The sequence below is a fragment of the Parus major genome, chromosome 1 (assembly GCF_001522545.3).
Source record: "Parus major isolate Abel chromosome 1, Parus_major1.1, whole genome shotgun sequence".
Lineage (NCBI taxonomy): Eukaryota > Metazoa > Chordata > Aves > Passeriformes > Paridae > Parus > Parus major.
In genome coordinates this window covers 72,259,455-72,271,982 of record NC_031768.1, presented here as the reverse complement: position 1 = coordinate 72,271,982, position 12,528 = coordinate 72,259,455, and the positions used below count along the sequence as shown (strand labels likewise).

The window sequence follows — 12,528 nt, the reverse complement described above, 5'->3', positions numbered from 1 at the left end:
TCCTGCCAGCAAATGTGAACGTGCTCCAGCATGGATTCCTCTCTCCACGGGGCCACAGGTCCTGCCAGGATCCTGCTCCAGTGTGGGCTTCCCAGGGGATCACAGCCTTCTGGGGCTCCATGGGCTGCAGGGGCACAGCAGCCTCACCATGGGCTGCTGGGGAATCTCTCCTCTGGCACTTGGAGCACCTCCAGCCCTTCCTTTTGCACTGACCTTAGCATCTGCTGGGCTGTTTCTCTCACATATTCTCACTGCTCTCCCTGGCTGCTTTTGTGCTGTTTTTTCTCCCCTTCTTAACTATGCTATCCCAGAGGCACACCCGCTATCACTGATGGACTCAGCCTTGGCCAGTGGTGGGTCTGTTCTGTTTCAGAAGTGCATTTCTCCTCTGTCACATTGCAGATTCTTTCTGTGTAGAAGGAAAAATGTTGAAGTAACTTAAGGATTTGATGATCGCTTTGCAGCTGTGCTGTATTAAATAAATTTGTGCATGGTAAAACTTGTTAAATTCTATGATTCAGTATTGTTCAGACTCTTAAAGACTCATGTGGACTCTAAGTAGAAGTAATTATACAGTAATAAATTCAATTAATTCAAAACAGTGTTTATAATGGTATGAACCAGAAGAATTTGTTTCATGTAGTTTAATAAAAAATAGTTTAAAGAACAGGGTGGGAATGAGGATCTGTAGTTGATGCTGACATACTCTGGGAAGATGAAGGGATACCACATGAAGTCCTGTGTGGGTCACTGCAATAAGAAGGCCACTTGTATGTTTGTGACGAACAATGTATCATGTAATAGATGGAGAAGGATGATCTTGACACTAAAATGGGAGTATAGATGTCTAATTCATAAAGCTCTTGCGTTTCACATCTGAATTGGGTGAATCCTATGGGCTAGATTGTCCTTACCCGTGTGTCACTGTGTGTTGTGGAGTCAGTATGCAGAACTGGGTGGGGGACATGGATTTAAGGATTAGATAGCCCTGAGTTAGCAGGCTGGTGGCCATGTCCCCTGGAGCCTGTTCACCCATGAATGTCAATAGAACTGACAAAGATGGGGAAAAGCATTGCTTTTTCTGAGCAGCAGTAAATCGCTCCTCCTTTGTGCGAGGGGGAGTATGTATTCATACATCATGTTTTGTATTGATCCTTCCCTCAGAATGTCAGCTAGACTCAAGATTAGCTGCGCTTTAAGAATAAAAGTTGACAGAGATGGACAGATTTTTGGCAGTGGTAGTAAGTGCAGACTTTTGTTGGATCAGTGGCTGATCTGGTCCCCCTAGAGTCAGGTCATGTGCTCTTAAGGAGAGCAAAGACTCAAAGAAAGTCAAGGTCCTTGGTTATTTTCCTTTCCTGTGGAGTAGATTAGGAAAGAAACAACATACATCAAAGGAAACCAGGGAGGTTTCCTTTAGTGTACCTCTAGACATACCTACACTGAGCATCTAAGCTGCCTTTGGAGCTGGAGAACAGACTACTACACATATTGAAGAAATTTGGTTTCATCAACACTGCTTACTGGAAACAGTCCTTGGCCTGTCCTACTGCACCAAAGTACTGAGACATTGCCCAGAGGAGCTTTAGTTGGCACCACCCGAAGTCGCAGCAGTTGCGGACAGTCACACGCCAATACTTGTGCCCGCACCATGGCCAAATCCACTTAGCCTGTAACAACTTGACTGATATTCCCTGGGCAGGCCATGGCCAGCACAGGATTATCCATCACTTGCTGCGCTGTCACTGGAGCAGCAGTGGTGCTGCCTTCCAACACACCCCGCTCAGGCACCCTAAGAAATAGAAAAGTTGTTTGCAGCTGTTCCAAAGGAACACTACACTGAGGAGCTTTGATGCTCAGTGTAGGTATGTCTGGTGAGGTGCTCTGAGCACTCTGTAGAAGGTTTTTGAGAAGGAGCAAGATGCAGTAGAGGAAATTAATTTGAGGCTGTTAAATCAACACTCATGCCTCATACAGCTCTCTTAGAATTGCTATTGAATTGTATGATGAGTTGCTTTGGGGGCTGGGAAATATTGACCTAATGGTTTTAACAAAAACAAATCAGCTGAGAGAAGCAGACAGAAAAATTGGGCTTTGAGATTAGAAAACACAAATCTATTCTGTTTTATATTTCCAAAATCCAGATATTTTGCTCAAAGAGTTGGATTCAAATAGAAGTAAGTTGGGCAACACTAGCTGCTCCTTGCTTTAAGGGGGGAAAAATTGCTTCTAAAAGGGATAATTCATAGTAAGTATGAGACTTAGGGTGTCTTCCTTCAAGAGTCTTAAAAAATAGACCATCTGTCCATGGTTTCAGGAGTCAAAACCATTGTTAATCTTCTCTGTCCTCCCACAGAATTTTTTTTTTTTTAAATGGAGGAGCTGTACAAATCATGAGTTAAATTTGCCTTTGCATAAAAAGTCCCTTCCAGCCATACCTCTACAAGCAGAGTAATTAATGACTTCAAGCATGTAATATGAGATTAATTTTTGTATATCTAGCAACATTCATCATATTTGGTTTAAGGCTATCAAATGTAAATTGTTAATGAGGTGAAAAATCTAAGAATATAGAACAGGGCAAAAAAAAGTAGCTGTATTTCTTAAATATTCATTTTGCAGTCACATTGAGTTTTTGGTATTTCTAATTTCTCAGCCTCTTTAAATAATAAAAAAAAAGACCAAAAAAAATTGGACCAAAGTTCCGATTGACCTCATCATTATCTTCTTAAATCTTTAATGGGTATGACTGATCACATTAACTCCTAGATCAGCATGGAGAGAATCTTGGGCACGAGGGGAAATATCTTAGTTCTGGTACTGTTTTGTTTGTGACTTTATGAACAGTTGCCAGGTGACAAGTGTGCAAGTTAGTAGCCAGTGGTACTTTGTTGTGTGCTTTCCTTTATTTATGAAAATTATGGGCAAATTGCAGTTTCTTACAGCTTCTTCTTACAGCAGGATGATGATATGGACATGCTAAGTTTTAGGTCATTCTTGATGACATTGACATTACATTGTCTTTTGAGATGATTTATCAGCAAATCATGGTGCTCCTTCTAAAATGGATTATTCAGGTCATGTCTGTGACTTTGTGAAGGCCAGAACTTAATGTTGTGATGGCCAGAGAAGCACCATAGGAGAGACATAATAAAAAGTCCCAGTTTAAAAGCCTTGGTCATTCTGATTAGCTGCAAAATCAGACATTGAGATATTGAATTGTTCTTGACAGAGGCTTATATATTCAGTTTTAGAGGTGTTTTGATTTATATCAGTGGAATGGCCAATAGGGGAATCATAGAGTCAGTTAGGGTGAAGAGGACTTCTAAGATTGAACTGTTAACCCAGCACTGCCAAGTCCCACTAAACCATGTCCTTAAGGGTCACATCTGCAAGTCTTTTAAATACCTCCAGGAATGGTGACTTCATCACCTCCCTGGAAAACCTGCAAGGCTTGACAACAAGCCTTTTGGTGAAGAAATATTTCCTGTTATCCAACCTAAACCTCTGCTGGTGTAACTTGAGGCTGTCTCCTCTCATCCTGTCACTTGTTCCCTGGGAGAAGAGGCTGACCCCACCTGGCTGCACCCTCCTTTCAGGCAGTTCCAGAGAGTGATGAGGTCCCCCCTGAGGCTCCTTTTCTCCAGGCTAAACACCCCCAGCTCCCTCAGCTGCTCCTCACAGCACTTGTGCCCCAGAGCCTTCCCCAGCTCCGCTGCCCTTCTCTGGACACGCTCCAGCCCCTCAATGTCTTTCTTGCACTGAGGGGCCCAGAACTGAGCACAGCATTTGAGGTGTGGCCTCAGCAGTGCCGAGTCCAGGGGGACGGTCACTGCCCTGCTCCTGCTGGCCACACCACTGCTGATCCAGGCCAGGATGCCATCGGCCTTCTTGGCCACCTGGGCACACCCTGGATCATGCTTAACCACTGCTGACCGCACTTCCAGGCCCTTTTCTGCTGGGCAGCTTCCCAGCCACTGCCCCCAGCCTGTAGCACTGCCTAGGGTTGTTGTGACTGAGGTGCAGGACCTGACCTTGGCCTTGTTGAACCTCCTAGAGGTGGCTTCGGCCCATTGATCCAGCTTGTCCAGATCTAGAAAATAACACAGGACAATATATTTTAATTACCATTTTTATGTGCTGTAGCACTCTGACAGCAAGTAAGGAAGAAGCTGCACTGGGCTTTATGGAAGGGACTGCAGTAATTAATCTTCATTAGGATTGCTGCCATGGCCTTGTGAATTAAAATTTATTACATGGAAAAAGTTTTGGGCACAGCATGTTTGATTAGCAAAATGCCAATATTTATGGGATAAATTATTCCTACCTTTTCTGAACTGTATTTTACTAGCAGATTCATTCATTATTCCTGTACATTTCTTTGGGAAAGAGCCTGTGTGTTTTATTGCAGCCTGGAAACTTGACTCATGCCCTATAGTTCAGTGGCAAGGGTGGTTTGTTACCAGAGGAAAGCTAGTAAAACTCTGCTGCAAAGCATTCTCTGATAAATGTTAAGTGAAGCAGAGCCTGTCTAAAGATCTTGCCAGAACCACGTTGTTTAAACAGCAGCAACTTGGCTGTGTGACTGCACATTTCAAATGGCTGTTTCTCAAGCATTTAAAATCTAAACCTTACAACTTGTTAAAAAATTAACATTGCTTAAAGCCAAGAAGCGAGTTACATACTAACAATTAAAGCTTTCTATTTTTCCCTGGTATTACATGAAAACATACTACTGAGTTTATTTTGTAGTAGTTTAAGAGTTTCTTGGTGTATAGCTATCAGGGTCATAATTAGAGCCCGTTTTCCAGATGCCATTCAGATATGCTGGCATTCGTTTCGGGGACAGGATTCATAAACTGTACTTTAATGTTTGAGTAATAAATATTTTCTACCAACTGATAGCATATTACTTAGGTGTTACAGCTGTGCAAATAGTGGCCACAGAAATTACTGTGCCTGTTGATAAGTTGGCTCTTGGTAGCTCCTCACCTGTGTAAACACAAAGTAAATCCTTTGATCAGGCAGCCTCAGACTGCATGGATTGTTCAGACAGCTGAAAAGCTAAATTTCACCAGATGGTGAAAGGAAGGAATTGTAAACCAGATGCACATGCCACTTTTGAAATGTTATTAGTAGAAGACAAAAAGATGCACTCACTGGCCTTGGTTTGGATCTGAATTGGGGGTTGCTTTCTGACTGAGTTGTTCTGCTAGAATCTACTTTAGCATACCTTTGTTTTGGCTGTTTGTGAACACTAGCTGGTAGTACATCAGTTTGTGACGAATGAGGGGCCATTTGTGTCCATGGGAAACAATAAAAGGACTGGCTCTGCAGGGTGACAAGCCTTCAATTAATGGAGGAGGAATTCATTTGACAGTTAGTGCAGAAATTATTCCCATACAGCTGCTTTTGGACACTCAGTCCTTTCACATGTGGAACCGAGAGTTATGCTTATTGCAACTCCATCAAAGAGCTTTCTGTCCCTACAGCTAAGGAAAAGCAACCTGAATGAGCACAGGATATCTCTGAGCATCCTGATGCCACACATTTTTCATCTCCCTTTTAAAATTGCCATTACCACCTTTTGTGAAAGCTACAACTCAGATAGCTCCTTCAGAGTAGTACAGACCCTTTCCACACCACCCAAACCCACACTGGTAAAAATCCATCCTGGAGGAACAGGGAAGGGGGTTGGACTTGCTGTTCCTCAAAGGCCCCAAATCATTCTATAGATAGTCAGTCTGTATTTCTTCTGCTCCTCAAAATTAGAAACATCTTACTTGCACATTTCACACGATTCTCTGTTTACCTTCCAAAGCTGTTGTTACCAAATACTGTTTTGCAGCTACTTTTTGTGCATCACAAAAACACAACTATTTAGCTCTCTTTATTGCTTGTTGGTTTTGCTGCTGCTTCCAGTGTTATACATTCCTCTTTATTCACCTCTCCAGTTCACAGCCCAGCTGGGGTCAAATTAGTGTGAAAATACACTTGCCTATGTGTAGATGCATCTTCTGTTTACACTGCTAATCAAGCTGCACAATCCCTCAGTAATAGTAAGAAGCAGCTTGACTCAGCAGACTCATCCCACAAAACCTAGGATGAAAATGAATCATAATTGTGTTGATTTGCTTTTGTTTGTGGAAAAAATTGAGGAAACTCACAGTTCAGTTCCTTCTGAATGTGTTCTATATTTAAATGTTTTATCTTATAGATATCTAGGCCCGTGGGCCTCTGAAACTCCAGAAGTGTTGGTGATTATAATTTTTGGTGTTTAAAGTCTGCTGTTTCATAGCTTGTAGGTACAAATGCATAGCTTGTGAGGTTTCTGCAGTATTTTAATTGCTACAATGTTTTTAACTAATGTCCTAGATGAAGCATTAGTCAATTATGAATGCAAACTGGGCTTCAGAGTCCGTTCAAAGACTGAAAATAATTGGCTCTTTCGCAAACAAGCTAAAATGCTTTTACTTAATGAGGCCTTTCTTGCGCTTTTAAAGTGAACCCCTGTAGTCTGTCCTGATCAAAGTGAACACCATGAAACTCCAGCCCAGACCCACACTGTCCACTTGGAAAAGTGAGAATTCTTTATGCTTCAGTATATTTTCATGTACTGTCAGTATGGCTTCAGCATTTATGGAATATCTTAGAGCCACTACAGAGAAAAACACGGGAGTCCTTTCCCCAGAAAAGGAGTAAAATGTTGGTAGTGAGCCCTGAAAAGCCACCCCCATGTAAATGACAGCTCAAAGGCAGCAAAGTTGCTATATCCTGTGAATTATAGAAAAGTGAGTATTTGGGGCAGTCATCATCTATTCATGGAATCACTGAATGTTTTGGTTGGAAGGGACCTTTTGGGTCATCTAGGTCCAGGACACCTTCCACTAGACCATGTTTCTTTACACTGTTTCTCTTGGGTAGGCAGGGAAGTACAACATAAAGGTAGGGTATTTAATTTACCTTTATTGTGGAAATGCAGGGTGTTTCTTACAGGATTTCCCTCCTTCCTCTGGGCTATAATGAGTAGGCAGAAGGTGGCACTGTTTTTTGACAGGTGGGATGGACGAGAAAGGGAGGCAGGTCATACTTGTGCAGCCCACCAGGCTGTCAGATGTCCTGTAATAATTCCTTCTCTGTGGAGGGACAGCCAGAAAGCGCAGTGTACAAGCTGCATTGTGCTGCTGATCCCTCTCTGAGAGCACTTGGGAACTTGCTGAAAGCTGCCATGTTTGGGGTTAATGGTTGGGTTAGCCTGGTTTCCAGTGAGTGGTGAAACTGAGACTGTTAATTAGTCCTAGTAATGGAAAAAAAATAAGGTGGGCAGCTGAAGGTGGGTTGAATTGGGCATTGGGTTCCTTTGCTGTGTTGATTCTCAGGACAGTATTCCCCAGTTAGAGCTATTTATTGTAACTGCTGCTTCTCATTGTTAAGTGTCTAAACAGTGTTTCTGAATGGAACATTTCACAAGCATTATATTTACACTTACGCAATTGTAAAAGTTTTGGACATGAAAAAATTCTCATTGAAACTTTTATGTAAGGAAACTGAATTTTCTGAGTAGAAATTTGGCAAATGTTAATTGAAAATCTGAATTTAACCGACTTTTTTAGAAAAGCCTTCACTCTGTTTTTTAAGTTCCATTTCTATTTTTGTTATGTTTTAAAAAATACAGACATGAAAAGCTGAGAATGGTGTTTTGTTCCAGTTATCTTGTTTGGATGGAAGGTTTGAAGTATGAGGGCTTGTGTTTTACTGGTTTGAGGGTATGAATTCTACCCTACAGTGTACAACAGCCAGCTCTCCGTAATCTGATTCACAGATATATCTTAGAACAGATTTTATTAGATTCTTTTAAACTTAGATAAGAAGATTTTTAGCATGTTTTCTGTGTTTTGGACAAAAACCACATGAAGATGCATGTAAGCTCTGTCCTATCTCCCATTGTTGTCACATGGGCATATGGTAGAAGCCAGATGAAACAGATTGGCAGCTGTTTCATCCAGATTGAAGGCTGCAAAAGGCTGTTCCATCGAGTCTTTTAAAAAAACAGCAGAAGAAATGGGAATTCACCAGGGAAAATGACTGGGTTTGGGCTTTTCCTCTCGTGGCAAAGAGGTGTTTAGTAGCTTCCAAGGGAAATACCTCAAAGAAAGGGAGTGATCAAGTGAGATAGTCCCAGATCAAAACAGTATTAAGTGTAGGATTTGCCAATCAAAGGACAGTTCTGTTATTTTGGTGCGTATTTATTGTAGGCAAGATCTTGAATGCATGTCAAGGTCCACTGACACATCACTAAATCAGTTTTGTCAAGTTGTCTGTTGCTGTGTTAGGCAGCAAATATTAGATAAGACTTATAGCAATATCTTGATACAATATAATCAATTAAGACAGCAGAACATCCACCACCACCATCTCAGTCTGAGAGCAGCTCTAATTTAGACATTCAGAGTTTATCAGCTTTCATTGCTTTACCCTTCTGAATTGTAATTTTGTTTGCTCTTATCTTGACACAAATTTGCCTTGTTTAAAAGGAATTGTTAGATTACATGATGATATTGATTACCACAGTTGCTAAAAAGACTAATTGATTTTTTTTCTGCAGTGAACTTGAGGAGAAGACTGGAAGAAAGAGGAGAAACTGTAACAACGATGTCACAGCAGAAGAAATGCCACGGAAAAGAAAGAAGCAATTCAGCCAAGAGGAGGACCCCTGTTTGCCATTAGATACTGGGCTTTCTCTGGCAGAGGATGAAGAGCTTGTACTACATCTGCTCAACAGTCACAACTAATTATTTTTCTGCAGGTTTTCTTTCCTGAGACATTTCCACAATTTTGTCAGTAGTTTACACAAAATGAATTTGGCATCTGGGCAGCTGGGTACCAGTGAATGTAGATAAATGAGTTCCACATGAAGTGGGATTGCCTTAGATTGGCTCATAGGTTATAGACAATATTTGGTTTGATTTATAAGGCTTTCTAAATGAACTTTTCAACCTAAATCCCCAGGTGTAATTTTGCAGTAGCATGTTCATAATTTTAAATCTCCAAGTTTTAAAACAGTTATTTTATTTTCATCTTGCTTAACTGAAAACAGGATGTTCCTTTTTTGACTATTCCAGGTTTGTTATTTTGGAAGATATATGTGTACTAAAATTTTTAAGGAAAAAATACTGTTGGCAGCTCAGATCATATTATTTAAAAATAAAGTATGTACTTTCTTCTGTGTATAACGCACATATTTTAAGAATATTTTAATAAAAATTTCTAGAGCCTTGATGTAAACTTAATGGTGTCTCAGCTTTGTTATGAAAGCATTTATTTATCCTTCAGGTATCATTTCTGTTATGATTCTGTCACTGGTGTTAGGCAATTCAGAAAACAACTTTTAAAATCTGAAACCTGAGTCTTGTATTTGAATCCCATATGAATGAGAACACGTCTCATAGTTTCATCTGTTTGGTCTTTCCATATCAACATATTAAATACTCCTTTTTTGTCAGTATCACTTTTTTTTTTTTGTCACAGGAATCTGTCATCACCTATTCAGTACAACCCTTTCCTCTTCTCCCTGTACTCTATGCTGTCTTTTAGCTCACTTACCCAAAACTGAAAATATACTGCAAATTCTTGCCTCCAAATGTTTCTTCCACTCTTCTGCCAGCAGGCAGGGTATCATAAAAACAATATTATAGGCAGAGCACATCTGCCATCTGCTCCTTCCTGACAATGTGGATTGAGAAGAAATGACTGAGTTTCACAAACAGCTAAACATGAAAGATGGGATCTGCTTGGCAGCTGATGTACAGTGTTTGTTTAGTCTACAGTGCCACAGTGGGCCTTGAAAATGTTGTGATCTGGGACCAGCATCACTGATGAATCTGTTAATGAAGAAGGATCAGCTGTGGTGCTGCTGTGACTGGTGCACGTGTCCCACGTGCCATCGTGTGAATGGCTGCAGTGAATGTAATGAGCAGCCTCAGCAAATATCTGTCTGTGCTGGGATAGCAGAGCTCCTGCTCCTGGAGCTGTGGAGGAAGGCAGAAAACTGCAGTGCTGAGAGCTCCACCAGCAGAAAGCTGCTCAAAGATGATTTGGATATGGATATGGATGACAATGCATACAGTGGTGTGTACTTCTTAGAGATATTCACACATTCATATTGTACTTGGTGGTGGTCAGTTGTCTTGTACGTCACCTGATATCTCTCAAATCAAAGCTGTGCTCTAAGAAGCATGAATACTTGCTGTTGAGGCAAGCAGGTAAAAATCCAAAAGACTTACTGTTTCTGACTAGAATATTCGTATTTATATGCTGAAGTGGGAGAGAAATATTCTTATCTACTGAACAGTAAGACTAAAAATTAAATTATACATGTTGGAAGGATTGTGGTGCACTTCTTGTGATAATTTTTTGTCTGCATAAAAATAATTTTTCAAGTGCTTTTACTTTTGTATTTTTGGATAATGAAGTTTCTAATGTATTTATGTTGTTTGAGACAGTGTTTCTTGAATCCTTAGGGAGTTAACTTGCTTGAAGCAGAAGTAAGTTACTTTACTTCCTTGAAATAGAATCCCATCTACTTCAAATGTGTCTGTCCTTGAGGCAATGGTGTGTATATAAAAATGAAGCCATGTGAAAAAGAGGAGGGAAGGGGATTAAGGCAGATGCTCCATGCCACAAGTGTATGTAAGAACAGGTAACTGCTGCATATGCTAGAAGTAGTAAGACAAAAAATCCAGCATTCAGCATTTTTGGGAAGCAGCTGTGGTCCTGTGAGCTGTAGATCTGCTTTAATGGGCTTCTTGCCAGCCCTGCTTCTAGCAATGTTGTTCTGGTCTAAGAAAAACACAAATAGACAAAACATGCCAGTCTCAGGACTCGCTTGACTGAAGGGTGTTTTCCAGGGAGCTTGCTTCAACTCACACCCGGGGACCTCTCAGTCTGATGCTGAAAAACTTGGCTTGTGTGTCCAGAGCTAATGGGCAGGAGGAGCAGGCCTAGTTGGGCATGCCACCCATCATCTATCTCCTTTTCTCCTGGTCCCAGAAGTGCCACTGTAGCATCAGAATAAATGTCAAGCTTTCGCAAGGTTGCATTTCTTAAGCGTTATAGTCCCAGCTTTACATGGGAGAAGTGGAAGCAGGGAAATCGTATCCAAGACTTCCTTGGTAACTTTATGTAGTTGATCTGCAACTCCTAAATCACTTGTGATTTATCAAGAGCAGCCTCCCACTTGGCATCTGAACTGCCTTCTGTGAAGAATTGTAACTTTCAGGTGTTGCACTGTCTGCTGGGATGGGTTTCAGGCTTCTTCACCCTTATAAGTTGCCACCCATGGAAAACCCCCTTTGGAGGCTCCTTCAGGAGGGGTGGAAAACTCTTGAGTAAGATGCTGAGTATTTTTCAAGACCATTGGCCAGGAAACGTTCTTGAACTGCCAAGCAGGAAGTCTTGTTTCAAATAATGCCTTTTCAGATCAGTTTGCATTTGTATATTATATTAATAGTGGTTGATTTCCTTCTGCTGCTAGAATGGTTTTAGTGTGTTGATTTATAGCTGGGTATAGCATTAAGATCTATTCTATTACATGCAGCTAACTCTGAAGATACACATTAGGCATTTATGTAATGAATGGCACAGTTTAGTTGGTTTTTCTTCAGAATAAATTTTTCTCTTTGTTGTGTACAAAATAATGAAGACATTTGTTTGCCAGATAATTTATTACAATTTGTTTGAAGCCTCTTTGGATGAAAACTGGAAGTCGGGTGTGAAAGTCAGGAGAGCATTGAAGGGTTTGGGTTTTTTCGATCAGGTAAACAGACTGACACGAGATGTGCTAGCTACTGAAGATAGCTTGCAGTATTTTCATGAGGCACATGAAATGTGTCATAGCAGAGGTAGTGTTAACCTCAGCATCATAGAAGTTTCTGTTCAGTGTTCACTTTTTAAAGACCTTATTGATGCTGCACATTCAATTGTGTGAAGATGATAAGAAATTTAGGCTCTAACATAAGGGATTGCAAATTAATATTAAACATTTTAAATGGGTATGTTTCCTTAAAAATTATATGAATAGAAATAAAGAAATAATTCCTCCTGCAACTGACTGAGTTCAGCTGGAGCATTGATTGGTGTGTCCTGCCGTCTGGCCGTACTCATAAAGAGAGAGAAATGCCTGAAGCAAAACATTAAAAAACAGAGAACTGTGGTAGAGAACATTCAATTCAGACTATAAAACACAGTACAAGATCTGAAGATACCGAAGTGACCCTGTGGGTTCCTGTAATCCTGGATATATATGACTAAACTGATACTAAATACAAAAAGAAAATGTCTCTTAGTAAAGGCTGCTAATGGGGATTTTTCTTTATCGTGCTGCTCTCTAGTTTGACCTGATTGATGCTTATATTCTGTGAGAGATGGAGTATGCTCAGGGATGCTGAGCTGTGGTAGGCTGCAGCTGCTGCAGAAATGCACTGTGGCACAGGGTGTTACTGCTTTTACAGTGCAGGTCACTGCCCCGGC

The 12,528-nt window shown here is 40.8% G+C and overlaps 1 protein-coding gene across 1 annotated transcript in view; it reads left to right on the top strand.

The window, feature by feature from the left end:
- DDX10 (DEAD-box helicase 10) overlaps nt 1–9,290 on the top strand; it is a 158,887-nt gene extending 149,597 nt beyond the window's left edge. The window contains exon 18 of the mRNA XM_015640809.1: nt 8,606–9,290. Coding sequence (XP_015496295.1) covers nt 8,606–8,792 — 187 coding nt within the window. The 3' untranslated portion in view covers nt 8,793–9,290. The remainder of the gene's footprint in view (nt 1–8,605) is intronic.
- Nucleotides 9,291–12,528: the final 3,238 nt, after the last annotated feature.